Below are 20656 nucleotides of genomic sequence, written 5' to 3' on the forward strand. Positions count from 1 at the left end.
AGAAATACAACTGTGTACGGTCCAAGCATTCAGTGGCCATTCATCTCAGCAGTTCCTATGAGCCATATTGGTATGATATGATTAATTCTATATAAAGTATGAGAAATGGGTCATACTTAATTGTGAGTAAATAAATAAACATTATTATCATTATTACTATGAAGATTATGATTATTATTATTATTAGCATTTTTATGATAATTATTATTATCATAATGATAATGATTATAATTATTATTATTTTTAACAACACTTTTCTGTGAAGGAGTGTGTTCTCCCATTCTGCTCGCGCTACTGCGCATGCTCAGTGTAGTGTTCGGGAAGGCATCCTTGGGGTTTGTTTTCATTTCCTTGGAATTGGCTTTTCAAGTAATGGCGAAATGCTTCTTCGATCCACACAGAGTTGTGCCTCTCACAAAAGGTCGGTTACAATAGCTCAGCGAACCCAGCCCACGATGCTTACGACCACTTTAAACGGTGTGTTTAGCCACCGAGGCTAACATTAGCCACACTGCAACACTGAACGATAACAAGAGTTGGATGGTCTGTGATCGTAATATTGGCAATTTTTTTGCTGTTCTACTTCAACGCGGGTATGCACATTGCGTGGTTGTCCATTGTCTAGTATCCTATCCGATTATCCCTATTACGAAGTTAGTTTTGTTTTCCAACTCATGTCCTTCCCTGTGTCAGCCATGCAGACTCGTCGTTCGGCGTTACGTCGTGGATGACCTGGTCGAACATGGACAAAAATTGAATACAGGTACAGCCTGCGTGTGTTCTGCATGCTCATCCCTCAACATTGACCCCGTTTCACTCGGTATAGTCAATGTAGATATACAGACTGACCCAAGCCTCTTCCCCGACGTTCTCTGCAGGATGAACGACATGAACCTGAGTCCTGTGGGCATGGACCAGCTGAGTGTGACCTCCGTGAGTGCCAGCCACCTGGGTCTGCCCAACTCGCCCGCACACAACCCCATCCCTGCTCCGGGTGAGTCCTCATATCTGTCTGTGTACTTGTCGTATGTGTTGCGTTGCTAGCAGAGTACTATGATAGGATGGTCAAGTAGTGGTTAGGGTATTCAACAGCCAACTGAATGATACTGGGTTCGATGAATGTGTGCGATTATTAGCACATTAGCATTCTAATAAACGGACATGCTAGAAGCTACGTTATGGCATGTGATATAGCATTACTGCTTGATCAGCTATACCCTATATGCTGGCCCACCAGTATGCTAATGAACACGCTAAGATGCATGGGGATCTTAGCTTGTTGTCTTGCGTTTCTCCGGAGGTTCATGGTAAACAACACTGAAACGTGAAATGCTCATTTTCATTATATTATTTTCATTTGAATGTCTTGATTTTTGAACAGGCATGTCTGTGACCATCCCAAGCCTGGGTCCTTCGCTGGGGTCCTTGCCCTCAGCCCTGTCCCTCATGGTGCCCATGGGTTCCCTTGGCGACGGGAGGGGGGTGATGTGCGGCTTGCCCGACAGGAATTACTCCCTGCCGCCCCCTCCGTACCCCCATCTAGAGAGCACCTACTTCAGACACCTGCTACCGGGTGAGTGAGAGAGTGGCGGAGTGAGAGAGTGAGTGAGTGAGAGAGAATGAGAGAGTGATGGCATGGGAGAGTGATGGCGTGAGTGAGTGAGAGAGTGACGGTGTGAGAGAGTGAGTGAGAGAGAGTGATGGTGTGAGAGAGAGTGACTGTGAGTGAGTGAGAGAGAGTGGGAGAGTGATGGCATGAGTGAGTGGCAGTGTGAGAGAGTGATGGCGTGAGAGAGACGGTGTGAGAGAGTGACGGTGTGAGAGAGTGAGAGAGTGATGTTGTGAGAGTGACGGTGTGAGAGAGTGAGAGAGTGATGGTGTGAGAGAGTGACTGTGAGAGAGTGACTGTGAGTGAGAGAGAGTGGGAGAGTGATGGCATGAGAGAGTGACGGTGTGAGAGAGTGGGAGAGTGTTGGCGTGAGAGAGTGACGGTGTGATGGTGTGAGTGAGTGAGTGAAGGATTGAAGGGGAGGGAGTCTGAGTGGAGTAATGGAAAGAGAACATGAATTTGTGATCATCTTCATCGTCCTCCTTCCTCTTTATCAGTACACAGATGCAGCACAACACAATATTTAGAGAAGAGTACACCGCTGTGTCTTTATTTCTTCCTCTGCTCTCTGTGTCGACACACAGAGGACGGACAGTAGCTCCCACCTACATGGATAGTTTCGTACTGGTATAGAGTGGGGGGGGAGGGCCAAACCAGGGCCAGCAGTTTGGTTCCCAGTGCGTTGACCCCGTTAACCCCTCTGTGCTGGTCCAGGGATCCTGTCCTACCTGGCCGACCGGCCCCCCCCCCAGTACATCCACCCCAGCAGCCTCAACATGGACGGCACCCTCTCCGTCCCGGGCAGCAACCCCTCCGGCCTGGACCCCTACAGCGGCCCCGGGGGGCCCCTGGAGCAGGGCCTGGGGCCCCTGGATGCGCGGCAAGTCGGCGGGCAGCCGGACGTCCTGCACCCGGGCGGACCCCACGAGCTGGACCCGGCGGGGATGGCCATGGAGTCGCGCGTCAGCAGCCCCCTGTCCCCCGACCGCATGGGGGAGGAGCTGGCCCCCATGGAGGGGGTGGGGGTGGGCTCGGTGACGGACGGCCAGCAGCTGGGCGGGGGCGGGGGAGGAGGAGGAGGAGGAGGGGGAGGAGGGGTGGACCCTTCGTCCGGCGGGGGCATGCCGCTGCACGGACCCCCCGTGCTGGAGCTGTCGGTGGGCATGGAGCCGGAGCACATGGGGCGGCGTGCGGGGGGCGGCGGCGGCGGCGGCGGGGAGATGAACCCGGGGGTGGTCAGCGTGGTGCTGGCGGGCTCCATGGAGTCGGTGTCCCTCCACGGGCACCCTGGCATGGGGCTGGAGGTGGTGAACGTGTCCCCCATCACGGCCGAGGTCACCCTGGGGCCGGAGAACAACCTGGTGCTGGTCAACTCCAGCCTGCAGCTGGAGGACGCCACGTCCAACAAGGAGAACCTGGTCACCGCCTACACCATCTGTGAGTACGGGGTGGACGTAGTGGGCTGTGGGGCTTTGACTCCGAACTTCGTCATTCTAATATAATTAGAATATCAAAAAATTAATCAAAATTCGAACGAATATCAGGCAGCCCTTAATATTCGGACCTGTTATGGGCAGGCCAAGAGGGAGAGACGGGGGAGAACCCGACGCAGTCTATTCATACTGTCGTAATGACCACGGAAGAGGCAGTGAATGAAGTACTGATTAGACAGTGATTTATTAGAAACCTGATAAACCGTTGGAACGAGCAAGACCGGTAACCATAGCAACTGCGGTAAACAAACCTCGCGAAGCCCAATCCAGGTCTTACCGAAGGCATTTAATGGGCAAAATATGATTCATAAATATTCGAATATATTGTAATATTAATAAACAAACGAATTTCGAATATGATTTTTGGGCAAAAGTCAAAGCCCTAGTGTGCTGTGTGGTGACTCCAAGGATAAGACGTGACAGGATCACCGATCTGTGAGTGGATCTGTCAGTACTACAGGGTGGACTCCCAGTTTTCTACTATTAGATTCAGTCACTTAAAAGATGCTTTAATGATACCAAACATGTACATACTGTTAATATTGTTATTATTTCTATAAACCGTATGCCCCTTCCTAGGCTACAGGCCTTCACGTTATAAAAGGTAACATCCTTGTGTCTTGCTAACCTGCGATGGTCGCATCCTCCTCTGAGCGAGCCATTGCGTACGACCGTAACGTGATGCTCTCTGTGTTGGGGGTCCTCTATAACGCGATGCTCTCTGTGTTGGGGGTCCTTTGTAACGTGAGGCTCTCTGTGTTGGGGGTCCTTTATAACCGCTGCTCTCTGTGTTGGGGGTCCTCTATGACGCGCTGTTCTCTGTGTTGGGGGTCCTCTATGACGCGCTGTTCTCTGTGTTGGGGTCCTTTATAACCGCTGCTCTCTGTGTTGGGGTCCTCTATGACGCGCTGTTCTCTGTGTTGGGGGTCCTCTATGACGCGCTGTTCTCTGTGTTGGGGGTCCTCTATGACGCGCTGTTCTCTGTGTTGGGGTCCTTTATAACGTGAGGCTCTCTGTGTTAGGGGTCCTCTATAACGCGCTGCTCTCTGTGTTAGGGGTCCTCTATAACGCGCTGCTCTCTGTGTTGGGGGTCCTCTATAACGCGCTGTTCTCTGTGTTGGGGGTCCTCTATTACGCGCTGCTCTCTGTGTTGGGGGTCCTCTATAACGCGCTGTTCTCTGTGTTGGGGGTCCTTTATAACGCGCTGCTCTCTGTGTTGGGGGTCCTCTATAACGCGCTGCTCTCTGTGTTGGGGGTCCTCCATAACGCGCTGTTCTCTGTGTTGGGGTCCTCTATAACGCGCTGTTCTCTGTGTTGGGGTCCTCTATAACGCGCTGTTCTCTGTGTTGGGGTCCTCCAGGGTGCACACTCTGCGAGCGCTCGTACACGTCGGACTGCCCCGAGCACGGCCCCGTGACCTTCATCCCAGACACGCCCATCCAGAGTCGGGCCCGCCTCTCTCTGCCGCACCCCCTCTGCCTACGCATCTCCGTCGCTGACGAGCCCCTAGGTGAGGGAGGGAGAGAGGGAGGGAGAGAGGGAGGGAGGGGGAGGGAGGGAGAGAGAGGGAGAGAGGGAGAGGGGGAGAGGGGGGGGGAGAGATACAAATTAATGGATATCTTGGCGGATACTCTTATTCATAAGATAACTGCGCTGGTTTTATTAGCCACTCTAACATAAGGCTACAAAATAACTTGTGCCTGTTGGTAAATAACATGACAACAATTAAGAGGGTTTTGGAAAGTCAGGAGAAAACATGGCTGCCCTAGAGATGCAGATACAAATTCCTTTTTTCATCCCAAACGAAATTATTGATTACAGTTGATCATAGGGTTAGTCGGACTTATAATAGATCACGATTGCATCAGCAGCAACAGCAGAATGTATTAAGGTATTCTCGTGCATAATCTAAATATTTAACGGATAGGTTCAATTATATACATTTTTAAATATACTGTGTGTGGTATAGTGTTAAACAAAGGTTGTGTTTCTCAGGAGTGTTCGCACGGGACACGCACATCATTCCTCAGAGGACCTGCTTCGGCCCGTTGGTGGGGCAGCATTGTAGTAACATGGATCTCTCTGATTGGCCGGAGAAGGACACGCCTCAGATCTGGAAGGTGAGCGAGCTTGTTCGCTGGTCCCTGATCAGTTTGGGTTTCATTGCTCTCAAATCAAAAATGTGTAATGTTGAATTACCGTTTTTAACTGCAGATGTACCACAACAATGTTCTGGAGTTCTGCATCGTCACAACAGACGAGAACGAGTGCAACTGGATGATGTTTGTCCGCAAGGCGAGGTCGGTCACACATGGACGTTAACTCTGATTGTATTCAATACCTCTTATCTGGTGGTTATGATTAGTTATGAGCCTAATAAACACACAATACATCTCATGGCTGAAGATGTTCTTCGGTGCTTCTGTATGTGTATGCGTGCACGTTTCTTAAGACTATGTGCAGAAAAATATCTATTTAAACTGTGTGTGTGTGTCCGTGTGTGTGTCCGTGCGTGTGTGTGTGTGTGTGTGTGTGTGTGTCCGTGCGTGTGTGTGTGTGTGTGTGTGTGTGTCCGTGCGTGTGTGTGTGTGCGTGCCTCTAGGACGCGAGAGGAGCAGAACTTGGTGGCCTACCCGGCCAACGGTAAGCTGTTCTTCTGCACCACCACAGAGATCCACCCGGACCAGGAACTGCTCTTCTACTACAGCCGGGACTACTGCCGGCTCCTGGGTACTGCTCTCTCACCTTTCTATTGGATCTAGTGGTTTATTCCCTTCCATATGTTGCCACCATATCGTTTTGGATATAGGGGACAGGTGCCTCTCATTGGGCCAAGTGGATTTGGGGTTTGAATCCCCGTCGAAAGTGTCTGGGTCCAAACCCCAAAGTCTGTAATTATCCTTGAGCAAGACACAATAACCCCTCTGATTCTGAATCTGAATTCCCTGTCAACCCTTTGGGTGGATTGATTGATTGATTTTATTTGGAAGTTTTGATATAAAATATGAACAGCACTCTGTGTCATACATTAGAATGCCTAAATAGTCAGGGATGACATGATAAAGCCAGTAGGCTTGTTCCATATTGGTCCCTGTGGGGCAGGAGGAGAGGGCAAGTAGCAGCTAATCACACATCAATCAGTCAAAAGAATTACACAGTTAAATAAAGTCACACAATTAATGATGATCATACTTAAGACATGCTTAAGATTGGCGTCTAGGCCAGGTAAAAGTGTCTGCTGAATGTACTAAATAGGGAACCAGGTTGTCTCTGCAGTTATTGACTAGCCTGGCTATTGGCAGACCAGGCTCCATCGTAGATTGCACGTTGTTCTGGGGAAGCTGCCGTCATTGTCTTCAGCACAAGAGGCTTGATCAACGGGCCTAGTTCAAACGACTCTGTAGGCGATTGGCTGCTTGCCGTCGCTTCCCTGTCGTCATTGTGTTAAACCAGCCAATAGCGCGCCAGGGGGAAAAGCCTGCTTTGTGATTGGCTCCCGCAAAAACGTATCGGAAGCAGAAAGAAATGCATTGCTCTTCTCCAGACCCTTCTGCAGGGCGAACTCAAGTCGGCGGCAGAATGGGCGGGGCTGCCCCGTCTGGTTACTGACGTCTCTCCCTCTTCTTTCCCTTCCTCTGTAGGCGCTCCCAGGGTCCCAGAGGGGCAGATTTGCCAGTGTGGCAAAGAGTGCTCCTCCTTCACCGAGCTCAAGTCTCACGTCAGCGACCACAACCCCCACCCCCACCCCCACCACCACCACCAGCACCACCCCCACCCCCACCACAACGGCCACGGTCACCCCCCCCTCGACCACAGCCCCTCCCAGCAAGAGCATCCTCATCAGCAGGAGCAGCAAGCCCAGCAGCAAAGTCAACAACAACAACAACAGCAAGAAGGTCACCACGACGACAAACTGACCAATGGGAACTCTAGCACGTCCTCGTCCCCGTGGGGCTGTCACAGCCATACCAACAACAACAACAACAACAACAACAACATTAACCACAACAACAATGGCGACAGCAACGACATCATCAGCAATGGCGACGCCCACGCCAACTCGTCCAATCCCAACGCGGCGCCCCCCCGGGCCAAGGCGGGGGGGCGGGGCCACGGCGTCCGCGAGAAGAAGTTCAAGTGCAGCATGTGCTCGCGGGCCTTCATCACGTCCACCAAGCTCAACGTGCACTTCATGGGCCACGTGGGCATGAAGCCGCACAAGTGCGAGTACTGCAGCAAGGCGTTCAGTGACCCCAGTAACCTTCGGATGCACCTCAAGATCCACACGGGTGATTGGACCGATCCTAACCGCGATTGAGTTTAAAGGGGACCTATATTATTTTTTTGACTTTTATGACCTATAAACATTGTTATAATGATTGATAGTCATGTTTAACCATACACAAAAAACGATGTAGATTTTCGGGAAACTCTTCCTCTCATCTGGGCGCTTTCAGCATTTTCTGTCAACGCTCGGTTTCGTCCTTCTCCGCCCCCTCGCCCCCCTCCTGCCAACCCAACTCTGTTGTGATTGGTTACCTTCCTTGGAGCGCACGCGCGGGCAGATTTGACCAGGCATATGGGGGCACGCCAGGAGTGCATCTACGTAGATGATGTCCCGGAAGTGTGAACAAGTGAATCGCAAACGTTGTTCCGAGTGTTTAGCGCTCTGCACAGCCACCCCAGACTGTCAGCAGGGAATACGTCGAAATGCATGTACGTCATTATTTGACACTTTAGTATGGTTAAACATGGCTATCAATCATTATAACAACGTTTATAGGTCATAAAAGTCGAAAAAGCATAATAGGTCCCCTTTAAAAGATGATTAGCCGTTAACAAGCCTTTTGGAAAATCTGCCTCTCCTGACATCACAAGTGAGCGTGTCAACCTGGATGTCTGCTGGATGGATCAGTCTACCAGCCGACCCGGAGACTGTAGCAAACGTTGCTCATCTATCCTTCGTATTTTCAAAAGGGCTTGTAACGGCTGATCACACTGTCACCTGATGGTATGATATTGGACCTTTTAAGATGAGGAAATACTTTATTCAACCCGGGGACGGAGTTTCTGGTGTTACAGCTGCAAAGGGTGAACAGAACCATCCAACCGTTTGATTTGCACTGTACAGTAGATGCTTGGCCTCATTTAAGGTATTTAGTTGAATTAGATGAAGCCTTTGATCCTCATTCAAAAAATTCATAATAAGCACCAAATCTTGTAAAATTCAGACCGTTGCCATCATTGTTTTGGGATTTTCGTTCTGCTTTGATCGGATTTGGGAATAATTACGCCAATGTAGGGCAGCTCGATTATGGAAAAAAATCATAATCAGGATTATTTTGGTCAATATTGAAATCACAATTATTCAAACGATTATTTTTGAGTTTGAAAACATGAATTTACTCAGCATGTCTCTCCCAAAAAAAACATTGTAACTGAGAACTTTGAAATTCGCCTTAAAAAAATACACAAAATGGTCAAAAAGAAAATGTTCCAATCTAAAATAATATACAGATATGTATCCAGCTGTTCTGCCCTTTGTGAAAAAATTGATCATGTTAATTTTATGATTGTTTGTCGCTGAAATCGAAATCGCGGTCCAAATTCGATTAATCGGCCAGCCCTGCGCCAATGGCACAACATTTTTGTGGAAACCAATGATTTATCCTCAACACGCGTATGAAGTGGTCACACTGTATACTTAATAATGGAATTATTATATTTTATCCATCTTGTGGTCTTCCAGGTCAGAAGAACTACCGGTGCACGGTGTGTGAGAAGTCCTTCACCCAGAAGTCCCACGTGGAGTCCCACATGCTCATCCACCAGGCCGGCGAGAAGCTCAAGTGCGGCCTGTGTGACCGCGCCTTCATCAGGAAGCACGACCTGCGCACACACATGTTCTACCACACCAAGTACGTTCCCTACTGCACATATACAGTATATATGCTCATATTTACTGTATATACTCATATTTACAGGGAGATAATGATAATAATTCATTTAACTTTACTTATATGAATCTTGTTTCTAAGTGTTGGTTACAAATATATGTTGGTTACTGATACATATAAAAAAAATATATCAATTAAAAATGTTTTAAAGGAATGCTATTTTGTATGTATGTATATTTATGGATATTGTGTCAAATTCACTTCTTATGGATATGGTTATGGTTTTCCATAACCGGAGTCATCTCTAATATCTGGAATGTTCTCCATCTCTTCTTTACCTTTTTATTATTCTGCATTTCCACTCATCTTGACTTCATCCTAACACAATGTTATCTTTATCTGGTTAATGTTTAATTCATGTTCACCGTTTAAATGACAGCGAGCGTCACATCCAGTGCCCCAAGTGCGACAAGCACTTCCTGAAGACCAACCACCTGAAGAAGCACATGAACTCCCACGAGGGCCGCCGGGACTTTGTCTGCGAGAAGTGCCACAAGGCCTTCCTCACCAAGTACCACCTCACGCGGCACCTCAAGATCTGCAAGGGGCCCAAGGTGGAGAGAGCTTCGCGGAAAGGACGGGGGGAGGAAGAGGACGAGGAGGAGGATGAAGAGGACGAGGAGGAGGAGGAGGAAGGAGAAGAAGAAGAGGAAGAGGAGGAGGGGGAGGGAGAGGAGATGGAAGAGGAAGACGAGAGGGGGGATGGTAGGGAAAGAAGGAGGACGAGTAGAAGGGGAGGAGGAGGAAGAAGATCCGAGAGACTTATCGATCCAGCCCAAAATGAAGACTGTGACTATGGTTCGGAAAAGCCCCTGTCGCCCCCACATTGACGACACTGTGCCTCATTGAACTGTTGTTTATTTATTGACTTTTGTACGGTACTCATTGTTTGTGTGATGTTATTTTATTTTTTTTTGCCATATTTGGGAGACTTGTAACTGCTGTTAGAATATCTGTTTTCAGAAGTTGTCGTCAGTTATTATCTTTCTTCAAATAAGCTATTATTTGTTCGTTTTTTTCGGGGAGGCTATAATTTACTCATGAGTGAATGCCTGAATCAATAAATCCTTAGACGAATTTGACATGATATTGTTGTTTCAGTCCATTGGAAGAAATTGATTTAATACCGAATAAACCTAAAATACGTCGAATTCTTTTTTTATCTACAAACGTTTTAAAGACGTTTTGGAATTAATGTATTTTGTTTTACTTTTATGTGTATCAATATACCATGTATAAAGCTCATGTGTACACTGTAACATGGTATGAGTTTATGAATGAATTCAAACTGGTACACAAGAGACCGGTTACGGGAACCGGAAGTACATCGGTGCTGTCAAACTTATTCTTCCGGGTGGAATACAAACTATGCAGCGCCGCTGTTTTCATCTATTTGAACGTGGTACGACTCTTTACCATTTAAAACTTGGGCTTTTGTATTTAATTTGGGAAAACTATTATCGTACCGTGAATAAATGTTGATGCAATTCTGAACAAGACGTTCGCTTAAGAAGTTTTCTCTGCCTTGTGTGTCACATTCAGTGTTCGCTGTTAGCTCCCAAACGTTAGCATACACAGCGAGCTTTCCATTTTTAAAAAGACGTGCGATACATGTGCGGTGTGTTTAACCTTAATCCCGATCGATTCCAGTTGTAGCACCCACGTATAAGCGACCCATGTGCTAATTATTCCCTAAATTCCTTCAAGACAGCAGAGTGTGAGCTGCCATGTTTACCCCGCCGCGGGAAGGCGCGTACAGCATGATCGACAAGGCGATGCGGATGCGTCGGGAAGAGCAGGAGCGCCAGGTGGTTCTGGCCTGGGCCGTTCTCAACGTGTCCCTGGCCGGCATGATCTACACCGAAATGTAACCCCACTTCTCTAAGTCACGTAGTTTAGCATCGGAGATCATTACACTGTTGCTGTGTTATGTACTGCAAGTCCAAATGTCTTTCCCCCTCTCTTTCAGGTCTGGACAGCTGCTCAGCCGGTATTACGACATCAACTACTGGCCCATTTGGTACATTGGTGAGAACCCTTATTTGAAAGCCGTTCTTTTTATGAACGTTAATCATTCAGATTGGGCTAATGGTGAGATTATACCTTGTTCTCTTTTGCAGAGATGGCCCTGGCATCTCTCTTCAGCCTCAATGGTCTGTTCGACTTCTGGAAGTACTTCAAGTACACCATGGTGCCGTCCACCATTGATGTCAGCCCCCAGCAACACCGCCTTCTGGGGTTAAGCAACTCTGGTATGATCCCTGCTCTACCACTATGGATGAATTTGACATCAGCCAACACTATTATATTCTACGGTACTGGATGACATGCATAGCGTCTCCACTATGTATGCAAAACGGAAATCAATAAGGAAGAATGTAACCACTTCTATGTGTTAAAAATGGCTTTTTGAATATATGCCTATGCTTCGCATTCATATTCTATTCCGGGGAAGAGTAATTGTCTAAATGCTTATAATAACCTACATTCAGCGCAAGCTTCTTTCAATGAGTTGACTTCACAAACGGGGCTGACTTTGACACAGTCCACACGTTTACATGCAAAGCGTAGACTGCATACGGTTATTATCCAGTAGAGGAATGAACAAGCGTGTTTACCACCGTAACCAGGTCCCAATCCATCACAGGGACATTCCCGGCTTCGGTCCACCTCCATAAAAGTCACAATCACCCAGGTTTCCTTCATTTACAATTAGGGCATTTAGCAGACACTTTGATCAAAAGCGACTCACAACCATTCACACACATATTGACCCACCGACGGCGGAGTCAGCAATGCAAGGTGACAGCCAGCTCGTCAGGAGCAATTAGGGTTAGGTGCCTTGCTCAGGGACACCTCGGCACTCAGCTAGGAGGCGCTGGGGATCGAAAGCTACGAGAGCCCCTGTCGCCTCCACATTGATGACACTGCCTCCATTGAACTGTGGTTTATTTATTGACTTTTGTACGGTAGTCATTGTTTGTGTGTTTTTTTTTTGCCAAAATTCAGAGACTTTGGGAGAGGTTTAACTGCTGATATAATGTCTGTTGTCAAAAGTTGCTTTCTTCAAATAAGCTATTCTTTGTTGTTCTTTTTTGGGGGGGCTATAATTTACTCATGAGGGAATGCTTGAATTAATAATTCATTTTACAAAAATTTAACATGAGATATTATTGTTTTGGTAGTCCGGGGAATTTATCTTTTGGGTTGGGACTTGTAACCTTTGGGTGACAAGTCAACCTGCTCTACCTCCTGAGCCACGCCTACCCCCCCTTCACCCCCGAACACCTCGTCCCCTTCCAGGCATCACGGCCTCCCCCAAACAGAAGCAGGAGAAGAAGGCGGACCCGGCGCCCGCCCAGTCGTACGCGCTGCAGGGCCAGAGCGTGCTGAGCTTCAGCCCGTCCCCCTCGTCCACCACCAGCCCCAAGTTCTCCCCCAGCTGCGTGACGGGGTACACCCCCAGCCCGCTGAGCGTCTCCTCCAGCCCGGGCCCCAGCCCCGGCGGCACGGGGCCGTTCAGCCTCCCCGCTTTGCCGGCCCAGCCCTACGGAAAGGTAGGAGGGGTCCCCCCCCCACGCCGATGTGTTGCTGTGTGTTGCACCGTGTTTATACCAGGGGGCCGGACGCTGTAGCTGCTGGGGTGCGTTTGACTCCCAGGCCAGGTCCACCCCTTCATCTGAGGCACTCTGCCACCTCAGTTCTAGTTGTGACTACACACAGTTTCAACACTAGCCCTTTAAAGTCATGGGTCTGTTTCCGCTGTATTTATGCTTTGGGTTAAATGAGGATGTTTGGTTTAAATGATTGCAAGTGTTTGCTTACTTATTGTTAGCAGATGTCATCAGTGTGTTTGCAGAGGATTTATCATTTGAGCCCTAATCTTAACATTTAATCCAGTGGCAGAGAACGATAGTTCATCAGTATTTGCCCATTATGATTTTATCTCCCTTTTATTGAGTGCTTTGATCTTGTACGCCGCGGTAGCATCAAACGGCTGCATAAAGCCATCATACTAGTCACCCAGGTACCGATCCTGAACCCTTCCTCTCGTCCGTCGTCCCCCGATGGCGTGCCTCCTCCCCAGATGCTGAGCTACAGCTCCTCCCCTGGCTCCAGCCCCTACCCCAGTAGCATCGGGCCGGCGGAGGGCTCCAGCCTGCGCGCCCGCTACCGCAGCCCCCCCTCGGTGTTCAGCTCCCCGGGGGGGAAGGGCGGCGCGGAGGACTGCATGGAGGACCAGAAGAGCCTGGAGCTCTTCCTGCGCTCGGAGGAGGAGAAGAGCCACCGCAGCCAGCTAGGTGACGCGCTCGCGGGCCGAGTGGTCGGCGGTTGTCGTTCAGTCCTGTTACGTATTTTAAGCACGTAAGCTGCCCCCACATAGCCACTAGGAAGCAGGATCGAACACGATCGAATAAGCTGCAAAAACTACTCCAAGCACAGATGGCAGCACCTTTAGACAGGTGAGGAGTGCGGGGCCATTACTTCACACCGGCCACGCCCACTTCGCATAGGCCACGCCCACTTGACCCGAAGACAGCACGAAGTTCAGATTAAGAGAGACAGAATCAATAGGTAGCCCCACCGAGAGGACTGGGCCTAAGCCCGGGACTCGAAGTAGTGCACGATATTATATATACAATTTTTCGATGACGTTCACGTCGCGTAATTACCTCACTTCATAACGTTACCATGGCAACAGGGGGAAATGGCTGCTTTTGTGTGAAGTAAACGCAACATTTTTCATCTTTCTGCTAAGATATATGTCGTTTTTTTAAACGAGGGGATTATGAAATCATGTAAACCCCGCATAATTTGCGCGGAAATCGGCAATTTATGCGGTAAAAGTGCGGCATATTTGAAAAAATGCAGGCCCAGCATGAATATGCAGACTGGCTGACTGGCTTTTCTGGAGGGACATGTTGTTGTGGACTTGTGGGCGCCCTTTTACAGTAGTGTTGAAATTAGGGAAAGAGAGTGTTCTCTTTTCTCTAAAGAAAAGACTATGGTTAACTGTTAACTTATTTAGTTTACTATTGTTAACTCAATTACTATCGTTATATTTCACCACAGATAATTTTTTTTGTTTTTATTTTTATGCATTATTTCGCACATTCCTTGGGCAAGCTGAATATTTTTAGATAAATGTGACTTGTCCTCTTTAGGTTAGCAAGTAATGATAAACATTACAACAAGGGTTCTTTCTTATTTCTGTGTCAGGAACATCACCTGTGGGAGGGTGGGGCGTAGTCGTGTATATTTACTTTCTTTTGCCGTCCTTTTGCGACCTGAAGGGAGTCCGGAGGCCGTCTCCCCCGCCCACAGCCCCACCTTCTGGAACTACAACCGCACGGTGGGCGACTACGCCCAGAGCCTAAGGAAGTTCCAGTACCAGCCGGCCATCCGCTCCCAGGTGCCGTCGGCCCACAAGGATGACACGGACCTGGGCTCCAAGCAGGCTGCCGAGGAGGTCAGAGGAGAACGCGCTTGGTTCACATTGTCGTTTGTTCAATTACATTATGAGAAGGGTGGTGGAAGGCTTCTGTAGGGTTATCTTCAATGTGACTTTAATTATTGAAAACCGAGTGATACTTGACTCAACAACCATTAACTGTTACCACCTCTGTCAGTGAGTGTTAATTGATTGGTTTAGTAAATTCCTCCTGTAGGCTCTTTGACACCAGAATGTATTTTTTGTTTAATCTAGTCTGGATTAGGTATTAAATGGAGGTTTGTGTGTTTTGTATAGGTCGTCAAACAAACGATACGGTAATTCTATCATCTGTTATCTCCTTCTAACACTTGCCTTGACCTTGTCTCGTCAGGTGTGGGCCAGAATCACCACCAGTCGACCCGTAGTGGACCGCATTGACAGCTGGACCGCCAGGCTGAGGAACGTGAGTGTCACAACCGCAGTAGTACCACTCTTGATTTGGATCCAAACCAGTTAAGATGCTTTGTTGTGCTGCTGGGACCCAGAGTCTTGACCACCTCCAGGATGATTAAAAAAAGTTAAAAGGCAGCTTCAAAACGTCTCAGGCTTTCCTTAAAAAGTATAAGGAGCAGGGATTTTTAGGTACACAAATGATTACAATTTACACTTTAATTTCACTTTATTGTATGGCTTGATTTTAAGGAAAAAAAACATACAATCTATTATATTGTTTTCTATCAGTTAATTATAATTCACTTAATTAGACCTTGTGTATTTACATAATTACACATAATATATTTACTTATATAATTAAATAAGTAGGGAAATACCTAATCCCCTACACATAAATGTAGGGGATTAGTTAATACATATCTGAGTGGACCTAAATTTCTGGTCTTTTCATTTTCCTTCTCCGTTTCCAGTGGATCAATGACACCATCCTGGCCCCACTGGTGAAGGAGACGGACTCCATCAACGGCCAGCTCCGGAGGATCGGCTGCCCCGAGCTCCAGATCGGAGGTACGCACTTTCTCAATAACTAGGGTGCTTGGTTAGGCTCGCTAATGTGTAAAGCTGTGCCTTTTAGATCTCCAAAGTACATCAACTTTAACTTCGGATACAAATTCCTACCGATTCATGCAATGTTTCTGTTCAAGCATTGTAACTTTTGCTGACAAATGGTAATTGTGTTCTGATATGTTCTCAAGGGTTGGCCTTTGCCAGTGGCCTATATTAATTTCGAAAACAAAGAAGTACAACAGTAGATATGTGAACACAGTGATCCAGAACATATACATTTCCCCAACAGATATATAAGTTAAAATGTCATCAGGTAAAATCTGTTCAATATCCATTTTTGACAAGCAAGCGTTTTTTGACAACACGTCACATACCCAGACACATCATGCCCACTCTTTCTGCTCCCTGGGTGTGCTTCCCGCTGTCCTCCACCAGAGGCCAGTATAAGCAGCCTGAAACAGGCGGCCGTGGTCAAAGCCTCGGTCATCCCCACACTGAACGCCATCGTCCAGTATTTGGACATCTCCCCCAATCAGGAATACCTGGTGGAGAGAATCAAGGGTGAGCACATAAAGGCATGGTTGTACAAAATGTGTCCGAATGTGAATATACGGGGCATGGTAGTGTAGTGTTTTTCTGTGTTTGAACCGCTATGTCTGACTAGTTGTCCTTGCACAATGTGCCGAACCCCTACCTGCTTATTAGTCGGCTGTTATTATAAGAAATGTGAATAGAATGCGAACGGTGAAAGCCGAATATCACTTTAAATAAAAAAACTGGAATTCATTAATTTGAGTGTTTTCCAGGGTTTGTTGTCGGTGGGATTCCTTCTCAGCTGTTGGGTGTCTTATGTTGATGCTTGTGATCTTAATGGCGTTTGGTTTCCTCCACACCAGAGCTGGCACACAGCGGCTGCATGAGCTCATACCGCTGGAACGGAGGCGGCAATCTCAAGAGCCGCAAGTGGGACACCGACCTTCCTACCGACTGTGCTGTGAGACACACACACAACCACACCCACACAACCACACCTACACACTCACTCACTCAATTCTACCTACACATCAAAACAGAGTGGATGTCGATGTCTTTAGGTCTGGGTGCTCCTGCTGTTAAATTGATGGCTTGGGTGTTTATTTCCCCTCCCCCTCTCAGATTCTCACCCATGTGTTGTGCACGTATCTGGACTCCCGGTTACCCCCTCACCCTAAATACCCAGACGGGAAAACCTTCACCTCGCAGCACTTCAGCCACACTCCGGACAAACCCGGTGAGTGTGCCGGCCACGAGCCTCCCCTCCAGGCCCCTGCCCTGGGGTCATAGTCCACTGGATCCTCGGAGTTCAAGGCAGCCCTCACTGGAGCAATCCAGTTTGAGTCGGTTTTGAGAACAAAATTACCTTGGACACTAGACGGGGCACCTATGTGCTAGGGCTGGGTATTGCCAGGTACCGCACAATTCAATTGCATTCGATTCTTTAGGTCTTGATTCGATTCGATTTCGATTCGATATTAATCCAATTGCTTCGATATCGATTCAATAATGCGTGCAGATGACAAATACATCAATATTATTTAGAATGAACCATTTAAAATGTATTAACCGTTTCATTGTGCTTTAACTAGCAAAAAGGGAATACACCATTGTATTGTATTGTTCCTGAGCTGTTGCAGCATAAAAGTAATAATCATAACATGGGCAAATGTAAAAGGGCATGTACATTTAGGCATACTCGCTTCTAGATTACAATGTATGCTTCTTATTTATTTTTTGGAAAATATTCTGAATCTAAATTGCCCCCCCCCCCCCTCCCTCCCTTCCTGAATGGTGTATGCTTGCCAACTGTGTTAACCACTACATATATTCAAGATCTACTCTGTCCATGCTTTCAAAGAATGCCGTCGAGCCACGCAACGGGCCCATCTGCCGCTCCAGTGGAGTATGATGGCACTCCATTAGCTTGCCTGTTGGACATTGTCATGCTCACATTGAATCAGTGCTGTGTACACGGGCCATTACAGCTTTAGATGGAAGGCCATTTGGCTGGGTTCACCGAAAAGGCTGACACAGCTCTATCACAGGAAGAATCTATTAAATATAGTGTTTTTACCGATGGAGACAATGAAACGAGTGCCTCGGTCTATAAACAGTCTCTGACAGTTCTATACCTTTCTGTGTGCATTGCAAGGCTTTACGGTAGCATTATCTCCTGCCTGTCTGAGTGATGGTTTCTTTCGTCCCGGTCCGACCTAGACGTGACCAACGAGAACCTGTTCTGCATCCACCAGAGCAGCGCCAACCCTCCCCACTACCAGCTCATCTACCAGGGCCACGTGTACAGCCTGCCCAAGGTGAACGCTCCCTCCCTACAATGAACTGCTTACAGATTTACCATGGCCCTTTTTAAACAGTATCGTAAAATGCATCGATTTCTTTGAATGTGGGAATCGAACCGCTAACCTTTGCAGTAGGGCTGCTCGATTATGGAGAAATCATAATCACATTAGTTTGGACAATATTGAAATCACGATTTATTTTTGAGTTTGAAATCATGATGTATTTATTCAGCATGTCTGTCCAAAAGAAAATATTAACTGAGAACTTTGAAATTTCTCCTTAAAGAAATACACAAAATGGTCAAAAAGAAAATGTTCAAATCTAAAATAATGTACAGATATGTATCCAGCTGTTCTTTCGTTTTGAGATCGTTTGACGCTGAAATCAAGACGGAAATTAGATTAATCGCACTAATATGCCATGTTCCTTCTCAATGTTCTTACACTTGTATTCGATTTTTCTTGCTGTTAAAAGCTTAAGGGGTTATAAAATGGGGCTTCAGAGACCGTCTCTATGATTAAGGGCTGCACAGAAATACAATTTACTGAATTAAGATGGAGGTATATAAATGGAACGTCAGATCTTGTTTGTTGTGATGATTATGAAGTGAGGGGAAATATCAGTCTCCATTTTTACGCCAACAGGGCAGGAACAACCTGTTCCACACGGTCCTCATGTTCCTCTTCGTCATCAAGACGAAGGAGTCAGGGATGCTGGGGTGAGTTCTCTTGTTCTATCTAGGGCTGAACGATTTGGGGACATAATTTAATTGCGATTATTTTGACCAATATTGCATTTGCCTTATGTTGTGTATTATTCACAAAAAAATGAATAAATCATTCTTTAAAATGATGACCAACACAACATCGGAAGCAGTCAACATAAAAACTGCTCTTTCCTTTAGGCCAGGCCGATGTGTTGGGATTAATTTATATTATAAACTTCTTTATTTAACTATTGAATTGTAAAATAAAAATAAATAAATCGTACCGATTTCCAGTCAGTAACGGTAACAAATCACTTTTTTCTCTTTTTTTTTTTTTAATCGCAGCCTTTGCGATCTGCATACCACGTTCTATTTCATCGCGATTTGATTTGTATTCGATTAATCGTTCAGCCGTAGTTCTATCCTGTCCGTCAATCACTGAACGGTATTCACGTAACTTGGAACTAGAATGAGAAAATAACTCCCAACGAAACGGGATCAGACTTAGTTTGTACCTGTGAAACTGATTTGAATCGTTTTTCTTGGCAGGAGAGTGAATCTCGGCCTATCGGGCGTAAACATCCTGTGGATATTTGAGGATTGACGCCCTCCTCAGCTGGTTTTTCTCTGAAGAATATCAGACTTAAGGACTCTGGGATTTGAGGGGGGAAACGTCACCATTTTAAGGACACTCGAAGTCTAACACTCTCTCTAACTCCCGGATCCCTGGTGGAAGAGAATGGAGGCTCTTTCGACTGGAAGGGACTGTGATGTGTTTCACAGTAAAACAAACTACAGTAACAATGTCCTTAGCGGTGGAAGACGACAGCGCACCACTGACTCGCGGTTAGAACTCTGAGAAAATGCTTTTGAAATGATCATGATGCACATTTATGTGTACTGTTGATCCAACACAACAAAGTTTTGTTTGTGCAACTGGTTTTCTAAGTATTTTCACGAATTTACCAAAGTGGGATTAATGTAAATAATGTACTACTTTGTAATTTGGTAGCTTGACAACATCACGGGTTATCCCCCTTGAATGTAAATATGTGTTCTTTTTTTAAAGATTGCGCTTCCTTTTTTAAAGCTTACTCCAGCTGGCAGGATTTGTTTGTGTCTATAACCGATACTACAACTATCTTCGTCCAGCGGTGTGGTTACGTATGGTAACACAGCTGGTAACCCCCCTCACAGCTCTGTAGGCATGGAGGTGCATCGGCACAAATGCTTATTCTCCATGTCTTTTCTAGGGCTCTTTCGCTGTATTGCAGGTAATATCGCACCAAAAGAGGAATAACTTGATAATTTGTCGGGGGGGGGGGGGGGGGGGGGGGGGGGGGGGCGGGCTCCAAGCAAGCGTCTACGTCAAAGACGGGGTCAGATATATTTCCGTTGCATCCCTTGGCTGACTCCTATTTGGGTACCTCTGAAAACATTTTACCAAGCAGCTGTCACTGTTTGCATAAAATTTGAATTTCATATGCTTTTGTTTGTTTACCATAATGCCATTTTATAGTGTGCAATAAAACGGTTTCCTTCCTACCTGTTGTGTCTGTTGGCAACCACATGGGAGCGCTGAAGTACTTTTCAGACTGAATAACCTTTTTATTCTGGGACCATTCATCTTTAGGGATTATTGTTGACCGGATGAAGGTCACCCTAGCACACGTATGTGAATATATATGTGGTGAATGCAGTTTCATACTGTGAGATGGACGAGAATGCCTAGTTAGGAAAAAGACTGAATTTCTCAGCCTTTAGATATATAGAATATCCTTTGTATACTCATGTCAAGTGTTATCGGTGCATAACATCGCACCAGTGTTGGAAAGAGCATTATAAGGCATCGTTATATTGTAGTGTTTTGTTTGTAGTTATACATCATTAAAAGCATTTCATTTACCACCCACTGACTTTGTAATTCACTAATAGATGTAGTCAAATATCTCACTATGAATGTTAAACAATATAATACTTAAATATAACGACATCACACTTTTCTATATGTTATTTAAATTGTATTCTCTTCATGAATGTTCATGAGTGGACAGTTGTGACGTGCGTTGAACTACAAAGACCAAGATGCATTGCGGCGTA

General features: G+C 46.6%; 2 protein-coding genes across 3 annotated transcripts; both read left to right on the plus strand.

Annotated features, from left to right (window-relative positions):
* Positions 1-295: 295 nt before the first annotated feature.
* prdm4 (PR domain containing 4) lies at positions 296-10141 on the plus strand. Of its 2 annotated transcripts, none has more exons than XM_030341769.1 (12): positions 296-593; positions 694-763; positions 879-994; positions 1382-1573; positions 2324-3046; positions 4463-4612; positions 5098-5222; positions 5317-5402; positions 5705-5832; positions 6744-7391; positions 8852-9020; positions 9439-10141. In XM_030341769.1, exons 3-12 carry the CDS (start codon positions 880-882, stop codon positions 9887-9889), a joined length of 2787 nt encoding a protein of 928 aa, XP_030197629.1. In that variant the 5' UTR covers positions 296-593; positions 694-763; position 879; the 3' UTR covers positions 9890-10141. The 2 variants fall into 2 exon arrangements, with proteins under 2 accessions (XP_030197629.1, XP_030197630.1); XM_030341770.1 differs by having other exon boundaries at positions 296-421.
* Positions 10142-10280: 139 nt separating this feature from the next.
* Positions 10281-20101, plus strand: tmem209 (transmembrane protein 209). Its single transcript, XM_030341771.1, has 15 exons — positions 10281-10461; positions 10767-10926; positions 11029-11087; positions 11180-11311; positions 12363-12616; positions 13147-13360; positions 14354-14529; positions 14885-14956; positions 15417-15513; positions 15949-16074; positions 16410-16507; positions 16669-16783; positions 17767-17864; positions 18495-18568; positions 19106-20101. Exons 2-15 carry the CDS (start codon positions 10787-10789, stop codon positions 19158-19160), a joined length of 1710 nt encoding a protein of 569 aa, XP_030197631.1. The 5' UTR covers positions 10281-10461; positions 10767-10786; the 3' UTR covers positions 19161-20101.
* The last annotated feature ends 555 nt before the right edge of the window (positions 20102-20656 follow it).

Source organism: Gadus morhua, chromosome 19, assembly GCF_902167405.1.
Source record: "Gadus morhua chromosome 19, gadMor3.0, whole genome shotgun sequence".
Classification (NCBI taxonomy): domain Eukaryota; kingdom Metazoa; phylum Chordata; class Actinopteri; order Gadiformes; family Gadidae; genus Gadus; species Gadus morhua.